A 16,395-nucleotide genomic window follows, 5' to 3' on the forward strand; every position below is an offset into this window, starting at 1 on the left:
GAAAGGTGACATATCTTTATTGGCTCAGTCTACACCCGGACCAGCGGCAACGCCAGACCCAGGCGGGTTCTGGTAAGAGGTCTTGGGATGGTCAGGTGAGGCGGCTGCAGCGGTGTCCTCGGGTGTTGGGGGGCTGTGGGAGTAGCAGCACTGCTCCCCGCGTTGACAGGTGCCCTGGTGGGAGAACGGTGGGTGTGAACCCTGGCTCGGTGCTCAGCAGCCTCTGCTGGGTCCCCTTCCTAGACGGGGAGCTCGCTCGCACGCCCTGCCCACCCCGGTTTTCCCAGCCCTGCTGCAGGGAGGGCGATCCCTGGGTGCTGCTGTGTGGGTGGTGGGGGTGCCTCACCTCCTTGAATCTTTTACAGGGAAAGGACTTGAGCCGGGCAGCCCGCTGGACCGGGTCCTCAGCTGGCTCCTTTCTCTTATTCTGGTGCAGCCTGCGTCTCTCCTCCATAGCTTCACCTGCGGCCTTGCCCCTGTGCAGGCAGAGGAGTAGCTGGGACCCCATCCTGCCCCGGGCCAAGCCCCACCGCCACCCGCGCTCTCACTCACCCTGGCCGGGCACGGGGCCGGGGGCCCCAGTTGGCCTCAGGATTAGCCTGGAAGCGCTTGAGTCCTCGCTGGCGGGAGCTGGGGTTGGCATCATCCCGGACGGCGAAGTTGGCCTGCAGCCTGGGGACGTGGGAGTGGGGGCTGAGGGGCAGGTGCCCTGCAGGTGTGCACGGACCACCTGCCAACCCCCGTGCAGCTCCACGTGCCTTGGGAAGGCCGTGCCCGCCCGGGTCGGGATTCTCATCCAGTTAATGAACATGTATCCAGTGCCCACCACGAGCCTAAGATCTGCCATTGGTAAGGCCGACGTTCCAGTGCGGGAGACGATGGGACAGATCAGAGGTGAGTGAAGTGTATCGTGTTAGGGCACGGATGAGAGTTTTGAGAAAAACAGAGCAGGACAAAGGGAATGGGGAGGCGGGGGAAGGGGCGCAGGACAGAGCGGTCAGAGACACCTGAAGGAGGGAGGGAAGAGCCTTCAGGGGACCCGGGATGGGCACTCCAGGCACAGAGAGCAGCCCTTATAAAGGCCCTAAGGGGGCGCTGCGTCTGGGCAGTGTGAGTGCGGAGGCCTAGTATGGAAGGAGGTAGGGAGAGTGGGGGTGAAGGGGGAGGGAGGGGACAGGGAGATGGTTAACAGCTTGCAGGCAGAACTTGGGTTTCTAATGAGTGAGGTGGGAGTCACAGAGGCTTCTAAACAGAGGGTGGACAGGTCTGACTCCGGTCCTCACCGATGTACTGTGGCTGCTGTGGGGAGAGGCTGGGGGCCGGAGGTGGGGGGGGGGGGGGGGACCAGGGCGGAGCCAGCAGCACTGGTCCAGCTGGGCAGTGATGGGGCCAGACCAGGGCAGGGGCAGAAGGGGAGGGGAAGCAGGAAGATTCTGGATCTCACGTGAATGAGCATGTGTCTGTGGAGGGAAGGATCTGCGTTGTCCCCTGCCCACACGTGAGCCCCCCACGCCCGCGGGCAGCCACACCAGTGCCCGTACCTGGGCTCCACGCTGAGAATACGGAACGCAGGGCTGGCCTCTGACAGCCTTTCCCGCTTCACCGGACACTCCTTTTCCTGGGAGGTAAAGTTCAAAGGTCAGGGGACGCTGGGCCTGACCATGTCCCGGCCTCGCACCCCCATCTGGTCAGGCCAGCCCTCACCCAGCAGCGCATGATGTCCCAGAGGGCTGAGGAGGGGGCATCCGTCTTCACGGCATTCTTACAGGCGTGGGAGAGTGAGACCCGGAAGCCGGCATGGAGGAGGGCTGACCTGGGGACCAAGAGGGGCCGTGGGTGGGGGGCGGGGGGCCGGACCCCAAAGCCAGTGCTGATCCGTGCGGGTGTGACGCAGCTGAACGTCTCACGGTGACTACACGGCCCGGGTAATGCCAGTGATCGTGATGGGGAGACTATCTCCCTCCCCAAGGCTCGAGGCCTCCGCGCTCTCTTCTAAGCACCTGCACGTAGGCCTGTTGGAAAGCTGTTTTACCCAAGACTCTGGCCTTGAGGGGGGCCGGCCTTGCCCCAGGGCACCCAGAGGGCGGGCGAAGGGCGCAGACTCCTTCCCGCCTGGGACCGGGCACTCACCGCAGCTGCAGGAGGCTGGGCGTGCTGCAGCGGATAGTGCTGCTCAGCTGGTCCAGCGTGTAGTAGAGAGGCACGTCCGGGAGCTCCTGCCGGTGGGGACAGGACGGGCGCGGGGTGGGTGGGGGAAGGATGGCTGGGCACAGGCGGGGCCCCCTCCCCGTCACCCCGGGCCCCCACCTCAGTGATGACGCTCAGGACCCCCTGGATTCGCTCCGAGGTGTGGAAGCGGCCAGGATTGGTGCTCACAGCCTGCAGCACGCGCCCCACGAAGTCCAGGTCGTGGATGGGCTCCGCCCACAGGGGACCGCCAAGCTACAGACACGTGGCGGGGGTGGGGGGGGGGAGCGAAGGGTCAGGTGTCAAGAGAGCCGGAACCCCAGCGTCCGCCTGGTTTCCCCGGCCCTGCCTCACCTGGTGTCGCTGCCCACAGTGCTCACACTCAGGGCTGATCGGGGGACCACAGGCCGCAGAGAACTTGACCCTGCGGAAAGAGGGGTGGTTAGGAGGCGGCGACCCTAGGACGCCTCCTTCACCTTCCTCCCCCGGCTCACCCGTGCTCACCGGCCGCCAGAGGCTCCGGACGCTTTGCCAAGGCGCTGGAGGTGAAAGGTCCCGCAGCCCACACACTGGAACACCAGTGCCTGCTTGCTGGGGGGGGGGGGGGGGGGCAGGACTCATAAGCTCCCCAACCTGACCACCGCACCCCAGCTCCTCCCCGTTAGGAGTCCCGTTTCCTCCCGTGCCCCAAAAGGCCCTGTTGCCCCCCTCTGTTCGTTGCTTCCCTTGCTTGCCCCAGACTAACCTGGCTGAGGCCTTGACTTTGGCCTGGCCGGTGAAGACGCGGACAAAAACTCTCACGTAGAAGTCAGCGCTGACGCTGAGCAGTGGCACCACAAAGCGCTGGTAGCAGTTGGCTCGGAGGTCCAGGCTGTGCAGGACGATCCTCAGGGCCTGAGGGTGGGAGGCGGGCATCAGCCAGCAGCCCTGCCTCCACGGACGCCTCCCAGCTACCCTGGGGCCACACCAGGTGCTCATAAGCACAGGCTCAGGGGCGGCTCCCGGTGTTGCAAGCCCAGGCCCAAGCGTCCTGGCTGTGTGACCCCTGCCAAGTGAATGCCTCAGTTCCCCCATCGACGGGATCACAACAGTCTATGTCTCTTTATGGGCCTCCTGGGGGTGCTACGTGGTTACGGAACGCACAGGCCCACCATCCAGGGCAGCAACATCCGTGTGCCCCGCGCTATGCGATGTGCTCCAAGGACCTGTGTTCCAGTTTTCCAGACTGACCTGGTGACAGGGCCCTTACGGAACAAAGCCAGGCCATCCTCCTTTCCGGCTCCCGCCCTCTCGAATCCCCACGGCAATTCACCATCGTGCGCATTTCACAGAGGCCAAAAGCGAGGCCCAGAAGGGTGAAATGAATCACCCAAAGGCGCCAGCAAAGCTAGGATTTGAACCCAAAGCCAAACCCACTCCTGAAAACTGTCCTAAAGAACAATTTTCAACGAGTTGTTAAAACCGAGGGCACTAGGAAAAATAATGCGGCCACTGGCTCCCGCCCTGGGCAAAACCACTGCCGTCCGAGTGACCAGAACTGGAAGTCCGGGCTCTAGAACTATTCTGGCTATAGACCTGCTTGTCTTTAACATCTGGGGACGGATCTGGCCCCTGCCGCCTGGAGGAAGCGAAGCAGGTCTGCGGGGTGGGAAGGGGTGGGGGGAGGGGGGCTCACCATCTCATGGCAGGCCCGGCTCTTGAGGGCCATGGCCCCGTACTTGCTGTAACAGGTCTCCCCGCTGTTCCCCGCCAGCACTGCCATGTCGGTGCAGGTGACGCACAGCAGACCTGCAAGGAAGGCCTGAGCAGCGAGGATCCTCCGGAAACCCCGAGCCCTGCTCTGTGCCCAGGTCAGTGTGGCCTCACCTCCTTCGCTCACAGCCTGCACGGCTGCATCCAAGAAGGGGGCGGGGCTGCCATATGGGTCCAGGTCGATGACGTCAAACCGCTCCGATGCCCTCTGGTGCTGGTACATCAGCATCCTGGGAGCGAGAAGGCCCCGGTCCTCAGCGCCCTGCGTTAGGGACCTGCTCTGTCCCCTACACGTGTCCTCTCATTGGGTGTGATGGTTTCGGCCTGCATTTGGAGGCCAGCTGGCTAGGCTCGGACCCTGGCCTGGCCGTGTGCTAACTAACCACGTGACTTTTCTTCCTTGGGCCTCAGTGTACTCGTGTCTAACAACAGCAATAATAATAGCCAATGGTGACGTGACATACATATGCCTGACAACTGTTTCAAGCCGTTTATAGATTAACTCATCTAATCAAATAACCTTCCAGGCAAATCTTACGGAATGGAATCATTACTGTTTCCTTTGTAGGTGAGGAAATGCAAATGCTGTCTTCTCCAGGTTGCCAACCCTAACTGTTATTTAAAATTGCAACCTGGGGCGCCTGGGTGGCTCAGTGGGTTGAACATCCGACTCTTGATTTTGGCTCAGGTCCCGATCTCACAGTCCATGAGTTCGAGCCCCGAATCGGGCTCTGCTTGGGATTCTCTCTCTCCCTGTCGCTCTCTGCCCCTCCCCCGCTCATGCTCTGTCTGTCTCTCTCTCAAAAATAAACATTGAAAAACACTTTTAATAAAAAATAAAATAAAATGAAATGAAATGAAATAAAATAAAATATATAAAATTACAACCCATCCACCACCTTCCTCCATCCCCTCCAACCTCCAGTTTTTTCCCAGAGCACTTTTCACCTTTTATTTTTCTTTTTTTTTTCTTTTACTTTTCTTTTCACTTTTTCACCACTTTTACTATATAGTTTGCTCATTGATCTGGCTGTCACGGTCTTTGTTTCCTACCAGATTCTAATACAGTCCAGAAAACAAATACTTTTTCTTTATTTGTGCTCTGTAAAAAGTCAGATAGCAAATATTTTAGGCTTTGTGGGCCACAAATGGTGCCTTTTTTTTTTTTTTTTAAGCCCTTTAAAAATGCAAAAAACATGGGATGCCTGCCTCAGCCGGTTGAGGGTCCAACTCTTGATTTCGGCTCAGGTCATGATCCCAAGGTCGTGGGATGGAACCCCCACACTGGGCTCTGCGCTGAGCAGGCAGCCTGTTTGGGATTCTCTCTCTCCCTCTGCCCCTCTCCCCACTCTCCAGCAAGTGCAAGCGCTCTCTCAAGAAAAGAAAAGAAAATGCAAAAAACATTCTTAGCTGGTGGGCCAAAAAAAAACAACAACCCAGGCTCTGGCCTCCCAGGGGGCCTCCCAGGCTGCTGTTTGCTGGACCCCAGCATTAGAATGTGAATGCCCCAAGGTCAGGGATTTTGCCTATTTTGTTTACTGATGCCTGGCACATTGTGGATACTGGCTTTGTGCTGGCTCATTTGAATGAATAAAAGTACCAGAAGTTGAGAAGTTAAGTCTACAATGGAAACCATAGCAAAACAATCAGTGTGATTTATCACATCAATTAAAGAAAGGACAAGAACCACGTGATCCTCTCAATAGATGCAGAGAAAGCATTTGACAAAATCCAGCATCCTTTCTTGATAAAAACCCTCAAGGAAGTAGGGATAGAAGGAGCATACGTCGAGATCATAAAAGCCATAGATGAGAGACCCACGGCTAATATCATCCTCAGTGGGGAAAAACTGAGCGCTTTCCCCCTAAGGTCAGGCCCACGACAGGGATGTCCACTCTCGCCACTGCTATTTAACGTAGTATTGGAGGTTTTAGCCTCAGCAATCAAACAACACAAAGGAATAAAATGCATCCAAATCGGCAAGGAGAAGTCAAACTTTCATTCTTTGCAGGATGACATGATACTCTATGGAACACGCAAAAGATTCCACAAGAAAACTGCTGGACTGATCCACGGATTCAGCAAAGTCGCAGGATATAAAATCAATGCACAGAAATCAGTTGCATTTCTATACGCCCATAGTGAAGCAACAGAGAGAGAAATCAAGGAATCGATCCCATCTACAACTGCACCAAAAACCACAGAATATCTAGGAGTGAACCTAACCAAAGAGGTGAAAAAGCTATATGCTGAAAGCTAAAGAAAACTTATGAAAGAAACTGAAGACACAAAAAAATGGAAAAAGATTCCCTGCTCCTGGGTTGGAAGAACAACTATTGTTAAAATGTCGATACTCCCCAAAGGAATCTACATATTCAATGCGATGCCGATCAAAATGACACCAGCATTCTTCACAGAGCTAGAACAAAAAACCCTAAAATCTGAATCAGAAAAGACCCTGAATAGCCAAAGCAATCCTGAAAAAGAAAACCAAAGCAGGAGGCATCACAATCCCGGACTTCAAGCTGTATTACAAAGCTGTCATCATCAAGACAGTGTGGTATTGGCTCAAAAACAGACACTCAGATCAACGGGACAGAATAGAGAACCCAGAAATGGACCCACAAACGTATGGCCAACTAATCTTCGACAAAGCAGCAAAGAATATCCAAAGGAATAAAGACAGTCTCTTCAGCGAATACTGCTGGGAAAACTGGACAGCAACAGGCAGAAAACTGAACCTGGACCACTTTCCTACACCATGCACAAAAAGAAACTCAAAATGGATGAAACACCTAAATGTAAGTCAGGAAGCCATCAAAATCCTCGAGGAGAAAGCAGGCAAAAACCTCTCTGGCCTCGGCCACAGCAACTTCTTACTCAACAGGTCTCCGGAGGCAAGGGAAACAAAAGCAAAAATGAACTGTCGGGACCTCATCAAAATAAAAAGCCTCTGCACAGCGAAGGATTCAGCAAAACTAAAAGGCACCCAACAGAATGGGAGAAGACATTTGCAAGCGACGTATCAGACGAAGGGTTAGTGTCCAAAATCTAGAAAGAACTTCTCAAACTCAACACCCAAAAAACAAATAATCCAGTGAAGAAATGGGCAAAACACATGAATAGACACTTTTCCAAAGAAGACATCCTGGCTAACAGACACACGAAGAAATGCTCAACATCACTCACCATCAGGGAAATACAAATCGCAACGCCAATGAGATAGCACCTCACATCTGTCAGAACAGCTCACATTAACAACTCTGGCAACAACAGATGTTGATGAGGATGCAGAGAAAGAGGATCTCTTTTGCCCTGCTGGAGGGAATGCAAACTGGTGCAGCCACTCTGGAAAACAGTATGGAGGTTCCTCAAAAAATTAAAAATAGAACTACCCTACGACCCAGCAATTGCACTACTAGGTATTTATCCAAGGATACAGGTGTGACGTTTCAAAGGGGCACATGCACCCCCATGTTTATAGCAGTGCTAAGGACAATAGCCGAAGTATGGAAAGAGCCCAAATGTCTGTGGATGGGTGAATGGATAAAGATGTGGCATATACATATACACATACATATACATATACATATATGTATATATGTGTGTGTGTTGTATATATATACACACACACAAAATAGTGTATTACTCGGCAATCAAGAACGAAATCTTACCATTGGCAACTACATGGATGGAACTAGAGGGTATTATGCTAAGCGAAATTGGTCAGCCAGAGAAAGACAAATCTATGACTTCACTCATATGAGGACTTTAAGATATAAAACAGATGAACAGAGGGGAAAGGAAGCAAAGATAATATAAAAACAAGGAGGGGGGACAAAACACAAGAGACTCTTAAATACAAGGAACAAACTGAGGGTGGCTGGAGGGGTTGTGGGGGGGGGGATGGGCTAAATGGGTAAGGGACATTAAGGAGGACACTTGTTGGGATGAGCACTGGGCGTTATACACACGGGATAAATCACAAAATCTATTCCTGCAAACATTATTGCACTATATGCTAACTAACTTGGATGTGAATTAAAAAATTAATTAATTAAAAAAAATAAAAGTAAAATGGAAACCATAGGGGAATCTGGGTGGCTCGGCTGGTGGACCACTCAGTGACCTGTGACCAGCTTGGGCCATGGTCCTGGAGGTCATGGGATGGAGCCCCACTCCACCCTTAGCATGGAGCCTGCTTGAGATTCTCTCTCTCCTTCCCTCTGTCCCTCTCCCCTGCTCGTGCACTCTCTGTCTCTAGAATGAGAAAATAAATACAAATGAAAATAAAATGGAAACCATAATGGGACTTATTTCTGGCTATCTAAGCATCATCTCTCACTTAATCAACAGAGCAACTCCTGTAATACTAACACTCTCATTTTATAGACAAGAAAACGGGGGCTCAGAGAGGCTAAGGCACTCTCCCAAGGCCAAAGAGCAAGAATATGACGGACTTAGGACTTGAGCCCAGGCAGCCCTGCTCTGGCATGCACGTTCCAGCCATGAGGCTCGGCTGCCCCAAACCTACCTGGCATCGGCCTGCCTGGGATGTACCAGGTGGGCCACAGCGTTGAGCTGCACATTACGGCACATGAGATCCACGGCTCGGGCAGAGGCATCGTTGGCAACTACAGACTGGAGTCCAGGCACCTCTCGCGCAAAGCGAATGGAACGTAGGCCCGAGGCTGCCAGACCCTCTAGCACTCGAAGGCCTTCCTGTTGGAGTAATCAGGGAGCCCCACTCACGTGGATACCTCTATCCTCTGCTGGGCCCCAAGGAGCCCCCACCACCCACTTCCTATAGCTCTCCGGCCTCAGGAGCCTTCCTTCCTCCATTACTGGAGGACTCCGGGGCCGCCACCTCCTCTGTCCAGGCCCCACCTCGCAGATCTCCCCAACGGCAGCCGTTCGAGGTTGGTCTCCCGGGGCCAGGGTTGCACCCTTTGTCAGTTCAGCCTTTTCCTCCTCTTGCTCTGACAAGTCCACGACCACCTTTTGCACGTCCTTCTCACCTGGCACCTTGACTGCAGCCACCCAGAAGCACAAGTCAGGGGTCTCAAAGCGCCCTCTGAGAGACCTCCCCCTATGCCTCAGTATACAGAAGATTCATGGGAGAAAATCTTCCTCAAAGCCCCTGGGGAAAGCCTGAAGGAAATGAACCCAGGGCCTGCAAGGTGCCTGCAGCCTTTTAGAACTTTAAGGGAAAGGGGGCGGGGCAGGGCAGGGAGAGAGCTCTGCGCGACCCCGGCCCACAGGGAGACTGGACCTCAACTCACTCTGGATTCCTTTGGCCCCAAGCTGAATGCGAGCAAACTCGGTGATCACGGCACATCTGCGGGAGAGACGGGGGGGTTGGTTAGCTCACACTCCCTCAACCTTGCAGATGCACTGCCCTCTGCCAAGCTGGCCCCACACCCCTGCTCACGTCAGGTCCCGGTTGAACTCTTGCACCGGGTTGTAGAAGACTTCGTTGGCGCTGGGGAAGGCTATCTTGGCGGCCCCCTCGGTGACCGTCGTCTCCTGAGCCTCGGATGCTCGCTCTTCTCCGCAGGGCTCGGTGCCGTTCTCCATGCCGGCTGGATTCGGCGGCCCTTGCGGCTGCCCCTCCATAAACCCGGCTCTACAGAGACTGCGCGTGGAGCGGAGAGTTAGACTTAGCCACAGACCGATTCTCGCACGGGGCATCCGCGGGAGCCTCTCCCTGCCAAGCCTGGTTTGGGGGGGACGGGGGAGGGCACAGGAAGAGCATCAGGGAGCTGCGTCCCCGGGCCAGGTGGCCTATACATCAGTAAAGATTAAGACCCTGCGGCCTCGGTAAGCTGACACTACACCCCATCTTCGGAGTACCGGCCCCTGAGAAGCCAGGGGCCAGAAGCCCTCTAGCGGGCCCGACACTGGCCTGGATCCCTCCCCGCGTCGCCCACGTCCTTCTCACCTTCGCTCCCGGCGTCCAGGACCGTATTAGCCTGGGTGCACGTTTCCCGGATTAGGACCTGGGCGTCGCCATGTTGGCACAGTGGGAGGGCAGGTCACATGATAGAATTTAGCCAGTCAGTGATGCTACCTACAGTGGGTGGCCGGGATCAAAATGTACGGCGGAAAGCTCGGAAAGTGTAGTGTGGATAGCCTTAATCACGTCGGCTCCCCTGGGAGGGGACGCATCACTCGCCCCATTTCACGGATGAGGAAGGTGAGGCTCAGAAAAGGGGCGGTAAGCGGAGAAATTCAACATCTCCTGATCGGCTTCTGTGCACTGAGCGCTGTAAGCACATTATTTCAGGGCACTCTGCAGGAATAATTAAGGCTCTGAAATCAGATTTACTGAGTTTGAATCCCAGTCCTATCACATGGTCTTGGCAAGTTACTTAAACTCTCTGGGCTTCACTTTCCTTACCTGTTAAATAGGAATGCTAACTTCCAATATAGAGCAAAAATTAAGGGACAGAATGCCTGGAAAGTGTGCAAAGCATCCCCTCTTACGTAGTAAGTTCTCGGGAGGTTCTAACCGTGTAGGACGGGAGGGGAGCATAGTGGCCTGCACTGCCTGGATTCCAGTCCCAGCTAGCCTTGCTACTTGTTCTTGTCTCCATCTATGCTTAAGTTTGCCCATTTGCAAAATGGACATCACTTTTTAACGTTCGTTGTTGTGTTGTGGTGAGTTTTAAACGACTTAGTGCAGGTTAAATGCTTAGAACAGAATCAGGTGTGGCATAAACATGAAAGCATTAATTTCATCGTCGATTCTTGATTCGGGGTTTGAATCCTGGCACCCTCCATCACGTACTTGCTGGTAATCTTCAGTAGGTATTTTTCATTTCTGTGTGCCTCTCTTTCTATGAAGGGTGTATAAGTGTGTAGTCATTTCTACTTAAAAATGTTACTGTGGCGTTTAAAGAGATAATGCCCATTAAGTGCCTAAAACAGTGCCAGGCACGATAAATAGAAGTCATTGTTGTTTTCGTTTTACAGGAAACGAATGATCGAAAAGGCGAAGAGACTTGTCCAAGGTCGCGGAACTAGGAAGTGGCGGGGTCGGGAGACGAATTCTCCGGCAGATCAAGGAACAGGCGGGGGACCCTGAGGGGCGAAGGGAGAAAACCGAGGTGAGAAGGGGCGCGCTCGGCGCTCAGCTGGCCTCGCCTCGGGGGCGGGGCCGGAGGCGGGCAGGGGGCGGGGCCGCGGCCGCTCCTCCCCGGCCGGGTTGCGGCGGCGGCGCGGCTTGCGCTCGCTCGGCGCTCGGCTGGGGCGGCCTGGCCCACAATGAATGGCCGCCGCGGCTGCCGCTGCTGCTGAGGCGGAGGCCGCGGAGGCCGCGGAGGCGGAGGCCGAGGCCCCGGCGCAGGGGGGCGCGCCCCGGGCCCAGGCCCGGCCCCAGCCGCCGCTGCGGAGCCCGCTGGGAGCCCCCGGAGCGCGGCCACGGCGCAGGTGAGGCGGCCCGCCCCAGGCCCGGTTCCGGCCTCCTCTCTCCGGGGCGGCCCGAGGGCATCCGAGGGCCGGCTGAGGGCTGAGCGGGGAGGGCCGGGGGGGCCTCCTCCGACAGAAAAGGAACCGGGTCCGCAGCCTGCACTCTGCCGGGCCGGCGAGTGCGGAGAGGCCCGGCCCTCACGAGCGGCCTTGAGTGTCCAGTCCCGGGCCGGGCCGTGGGGCTTGGGGGTGGCGGGATCGGGCCCAGACCAACCCCCCCCCCCTCACTCTCGGCGACTGGGGGGGCTCGGAGCTGTGCCCGGGCAGGTGCCGGAGGCCCGGGAAGTTGGAAGGCCGGAGGAAGAAAAGTGAGGAGGCGTCCGGGGAGGCCGAGGCGGGGGGGGGGGGGGGGGGGGGGAGGGGGGAGGAGTCGGGCTTTGGGCCGGCCGAGTGGGGGGAGGAGGGAGAGCGGCGCGGCCGGAGGGAAAGGGCCCGGAGGGGGGGGGGGGCGGGGAGGGGCCGACCTGCAGGTAGTGTCCGGGCGCCGGAGGAGGTGGGTGGGTCAGGTTACAGGCCTGGGGGCGGCTGAGGAGAAGCCCAGGAAGTGGGGCAGGGTGGGTGTGGGCGGAGTTAGTTCGGGTGGGGGCGGATAGGAGATCCCAGAGATGTTTGCAGGGGTCATATGAGGTTAGGGCTTGGAGAGATGCGCGGGGCGGGGGAAGGCCAGATCCGGGGGCCATCAGGTAGGTTGAGGAACTACTGTAGGAGATCGGGGAGGGGGGGGGGGAACAGCGCCTTTGGGCTCGGCTAGTGGAGACACGGGGCGTCCCGAGAAACTAGTGCGATCCAAAGGCACACGCCACCCCTTCCCCCACCAGGTGTTCGCTCCGGGCCAGACCTGGGCTGTGCCCTCTTTTCCTCATCCCTCTCGGGCTCTGGGTCCCCGACCTACCCTTGGAGCAAGCCTCTGCTGGCTCTTCCAAAGCGCTGGCCCACCGGGTGGGTGTTGGTGTGGAGAGCTTGGGGAAGTCCGCAACACCTAGCTGGGCATGTATATCTGCCGGGAGGCCGCCCACCTGCCCTTACCTGAGTATCCTGGGATGCTAGATTCTTTCCCCACTTTTTGTGAGCAGAGCCTCGGGGCTCCAGCCCAGGCCATGGGACCTCGCAGCCACCCACCATCTTATACCATGGCCTCCCAGGCACCAGCTCCCCGGGGGTGAAGGACTGGGAGGGGAGCGAATAAAGCTCTGCTCGTCGGGTCTTGGAGGCTCCTGATGATACCAAGTCTGGTGTCTACACCCTGGCCCAGGCCTTTGGGTCTCTTGGCCCCGGGGCTCTGCCTGTGAGGTGCCCTCTGGGGCCAGGCCCCGGGATGAGCTCGGTGGTTGCCGGCCCACCACTGGATCCGCTTCCGCCTTCTCCATGATGGGAGGAAGCTCAGGCTTCGGGTGGCTTGCTCCAGGCCACACAGCTAGACAGTGGCAGATTGGGACTGACGGGCCCTCGGCTCAAACCCACAGTCTGAGCTTTGAGGGCCATGGCTGGAGGAGCTCCGCTGTTGGGATTCCCTGGCGGGGCTTCTGTGCCCGGGCCTTTCCTCTTGGCCCTCCCAAGGAATGGACCGGTGCCCTTGCGGACAGAGTTTTCCTGGCGTTCCAGGGGCGGGAACAGTGGAAGCGTCTTTCTCAGGGGCCTGGTCACACCTCATCCCCCGGCTCCCTTCTGGGAGCCCAGAGGTCAGGGGTCGCGGAACTGTGGGCTGGCTCGGGGAGGCAGTTTCGAGGACGGAGCCTGGCTCCAGAGCTGCATGGAGCTCTGCTTGCCTGGTTTGTCTTTTTCCCCCTCTTTGGTTCCCGGTCAGACGTCCACAGCGTTGGTTGCTCTCTCTGGGCTAATTGTTACCAGTGTGTTCTGGGATCTTCCACACCTGAGGCAAGAGCCACAAACTGCTGGGTCGAGTGGTTATCAGCTGGGCCTGGGCTTAATGATGGGTTGTCACCCTCCTTCCCTGCCTTCCCCCAGTCGGCCTGTAGTTCCTCGAACCCATCCCACCTGGGCCCTGCCCTCCTCTCCCTGGCTAGCCTCCTGGTCCTGGGAGCGGGAGGAACTGGGCCGGCAGCCCCACTTAAAGGTGCCTTTTCCCTGTCTGGTTGGGCCGAGGCTGGCTGCTGTGGCACAGACTGGGGCTCAGGGCTGGGTACTGAGGCCGGGGGTGGCTACCTCTGGTCACGTGGCTGGAATGGGGCCAGCGACTGGTGGGGGCTGGCCGTGGTGTGTGGATGGCAGACGAGGGCAGTGGCTCTGAGCTGCCTCTGGAGCTAGAGGAGAAGGTGCTCAAAGGCTGCTTTTCTGTGCGGACTTCGGGGCACACAGTCCTGGGGTGCCAGAGGAGGCCAAACTAGCAAGTACAACAAGTAAGGGGACCCTTGGGACAGTTTTATTTCACTAGGGTGTCGACTGCCTGCTAGGGGTGGGGGTGGGGGAACAGCCTTGAATAACAGATCCGGTGGGGGGGGGGGGGGACAGTGGAGAATTTCAAATTGGGTGGTCAGGCACGGCTTGTGGGAGAGCTGAGCCCTGAATAAGAAGAAATCGGCCTGGTGAGGGAAGCTGGGGCAGGGGAGGAGCGAATGTTCTGGGCAGAGGGGACAGCACATTGAAAGCCTTTATTGAGCATGTGCCAGCCTCCTGCTAAGTACTCTAAATATCTTGTCCTCGTGAGGGAAGGAGTGAGGGGGGTGACCCCAGTGTGGAAATGAAGACCCTTAGTGCCATTTACAGAAAAGCACCCGGGTCGCAGGGTCTCCTGGATCTCCCCGCTGCCCCCAGATGAAAGTCCAGACCCCTTGGCCTGCCTCCAGGCCTTTTAAAGTCTGGCCAGCCAGTGGGGAGCCCCAGCGAGCAAGGCTGTGAGGACAGCTGAGTTTTTGTCAGTCTTGCAGGATCTGTCGTTGGGGTCAGCCTGCAGGCGCGGGTTTGAAGAGGGTTGGGGGTTGGTCCAGCCAGGTTGACTCGGAGTTCATCAGTGTCAGTGCCAGAGCAGGTTGATGGAGAAGGGAGCCTGTGTTCGAGGCGATGACGAGCCCCCCTGGGCTTGAAGACGAGGCGGCGCTGCCTGAACAGCCTGTGCTCCCTCTTGGGGTCCTCCCGGCTCCTCATCACCCCGATCCCTTTCCTCCTTCCCCAGGCCCTCGGCGCCCATTGTGCCTGGCAGGGGTGTGCGGGGCAGGCCCGTCTCCCTGCCTCTGCTCTCTGGGTCCCCCCTGGAGAGCCCCCCGAGCTGCAGCTTGCAGCTGCAGTGAAGTGAATCCGGTCTGGTGGCTGGCTGTTAGAGGTTGTGCCCAGTGCCTGCCTGTGGTCACCGTCCCATCTCTCCTGTGCTGCCTCCTTTGGTGAAGGTCTCCGCATCCTTCGAGACCCAAGGGCCCTCTGTGAGGACTGTGACTCTTTTCTGAATTAGGCGGAGGGTGGCTGAAGGTGAGCAACCACGGTCTAGTGGAGAGTCTGATTCCATCAGCGCCATCCTCCTCAGCCGTGAGACCCTGGGCAAAGGTTGCGACCTCGGGCACCTCCCGTGTCCTCCTCTGATGAGTGGGGACAAGCCGGCTTGCCTGTGCAGCAGTGGTTCTCAATGAGGAATGATTCTGCCTCCTCTTAAGGGGTGTTTGGGAAATGTCTGGAGACGTGTTTGGTGGTCACAGCTGGGGCTGGTACTGGCCTCTAGTGAGCGTAGAGGTCCGGAATGCTGCTCAACATCGTACGTAATGTATAGGGTGGTCCGTCCGTCCCCCCCCCCCGCAAAGAGTGATCTGGTCCCAGTGGCCACAAGGTCGGGGCATCCTCACTGTGTTGTTACCATGAGGAGCACAGAGATTGGTGTCTGGAGTGTTTGATGATGCTGTGAAGGCACTGGGGCAGGGAGGGAGCCCTCAGCAAGTACTGCTCGATTAATCATGAAATGGCATAAGGTTCTGGGGCTGTAGGACGTGGCCGCTGCTGTCAGAGACCTTACAGCCCTGCGAAGGGCTTAGGGGGAGGAACAGAGGGGACGTGGCTAATAACAGCTGGTGTTACCGGGTCCCGGACTCAGGGTAAGCACCAGTCTGCCTGCATTGCTTGCTGGTTCAGTCCTCGGAATGGCCGCCGGAGGTGGCTGCTGCTGTTGGCCCCTTTTCGAGTTGGGAAGACTGATGTCAGGCTGTCAGCGCCGCTACAGGGAGATGTTTTCTGGCGGTGTAGAGGAAGGGAAGCACAATTCTAAGCAGGAAGCTTTGCGCTTTGTGTAAAATAACAAGATTGGTATTCTTAAGCCCTGCCAAGGTCCTGCGTCGCCTTCCAAGCCCGTTTTGACAGGCCCCTTCCCAGGAACCACCTGCCCTCCAGGCCTCCAGGCCTCCTGCCTTAGCTACACCAGCCTCACCTCAGGGCCTTAGCATGCGACCCTCCCTCCACGACCCTTTGTGTGCCTGCCACCACCTCCTCCTTCAAGTTTGAAGGCACACAGGGATTAGGGTGTAACTCCGAAAGGTGGGCTTGGGGTGGGGGGTAGGGCTGCTGCCCGGCTCCTTGTAGGAGCTGCTGCTGTGGGCGGAGGAAGGGAGAGTGGGAGGAGAGAGGGAGACCCTGGGGCAAGGGGGGGACTGGACTGCTCCTTTCCCAGAGGCGGCAGGGGGGAAGGGGAGGGAGTAGCTGGGGGAGGCTGGGCAAAGGAGAAGGCCTCCTGTAGGGGAGGCAGGAACGGCACGCAGCCTGGCCCTCAGAGGGCAACCGAGATCCCATTGATGGAGAAGACATACCCAGTGAAGATAAAGAGCCCCAGCTCTGGCCTCTCTGAGTCCCAGTTTTCCCATCCATGGGATGGGTCTAGTCACGGTGGCCTGCGTGCCTCGGGGAGCGATGGGACCACGTGGGGGACGAGCTTGGCATGGGCCAGCCGTGGTGAGGAAGCCTCAGCCACTGTTACCTCCGATTCTGGGACAGGAGCCAGAGGGCCTGGGCGCAATTCTGGGCCTTGCTCTCTACGCCCGGAAAATGGCGGGAAGA

General features: G+C 57.4%; 2 protein-coding genes and 1 long non-coding RNA gene across 9 annotated transcripts in view; 2 read left to right on the top strand and 1 right to left on the bottom strand.

The window, feature by feature from the left end:
* Positions 1-10,016, bottom strand: TRMT1 (tRNA methyltransferase 1). Of its 5 annotated transcripts, none has more exons than XM_003981951.6 (17): positions 9,881-10,016; positions 9,371-9,655; positions 9,222-9,277; positions 8,827-8,969; positions 8,474-8,661; positions 4,054-4,169; positions 3,863-3,975; positions 2,933-3,081; positions 2,692-2,778; positions 2,542-2,611; positions 2,308-2,442; positions 2,131-2,216; positions 1,705-1,813; positions 1,542-1,618; positions 553-672; positions 347-476; positions 1-174 (listed from the first exon to the last, which is right to left on the bottom strand). In XM_003981951.6, the coding sequence occupies exons 2-17, from the start codon at positions 9,628-9,630 to the stop codon at positions 25-27; spliced, it is 1,989 nt and encodes a 662-aa protein (XP_003982000.2). In that variant the 5' UTR covers positions 9,631-9,655; positions 9,881-10,016; the 3' UTR covers positions 1-24. The 5 variants fall into 5 exon arrangements, with proteins under 5 accessions (XP_003982000.2, XP_006928535.2, XP_044902398.1 ...); XM_006928473.5 differs by having other exon boundaries at positions 9,371-9,574; positions 9,881-9,974; XM_045046463.1 differs by lacking the exons at positions 8,827-8,969; positions 9,881-10,016 and having other exon boundaries at positions 9,371-9,387.
* Positions 3,080-6,393, top strand: LOC123382330. Its single transcript, XR_006590554.1, has 3 exons — positions 3,080-3,823; positions 3,941-4,507; positions 5,951-6,393. It is a non-coding gene; the product is annotated as an uncharacterized LOC123382330 (long non-coding RNA).
* NACC1 (nucleus accumbens associated 1) overlaps positions 10,005-16,395 on the top strand; it is a 19,738-nt gene continuing 13,347 nt past the window's right edge. The window contains exons 1-2 of one of the 3 annotated variants that reach the window (XM_023246066.2): positions 10,005-10,135; positions 10,915-11,048. The gene's annotated coding sequence lies outside the window, so the exon portion shown is untranslated. Of the gene's footprint in view, positions 10,157-10,914; positions 11,049-11,189; positions 11,371-16,395 lie in introns of those variants that run through there. The other 2 variants (XM_045046483.1, XM_023246074.2) reach the window with 2 other exon arrangements.

This window comes from Felis catus, chromosome A2, assembly GCF_018350175.1.
Source record: "Felis catus isolate Fca126 chromosome A2, F.catus_Fca126_mat1.0, whole genome shotgun sequence".
NCBI classification, from domain to species: domain Eukaryota; kingdom Metazoa; phylum Chordata; class Mammalia; order Carnivora; family Felidae; genus Felis; species Felis catus.

Bases quoted from the DNA above. Each gene is read 5' to 3' on its own strand.
- TRMT1 (XM_003981951.6), bottom strand. From the start codon at position 9,630: ATGCCCCGTGCGAGAATCGGTCTGTGGCTAAGTCTAACTCTCCGCTCC. The intron at 2,217-2,307 runs GTGGGGGCCCGG...CCCCACCGGCAG, and splicing joins TCCTGAGCGTCATCACTGAG to GAGCTCCCGGACGTGCCTCT. The intron at 673-1,541 runs GTACGGGCACTG...CCACGTCCCCAG, and splicing joins ATTCTCAGCGTGGAGCCCAG to GCTGCAGGCCAACTTCGCCG.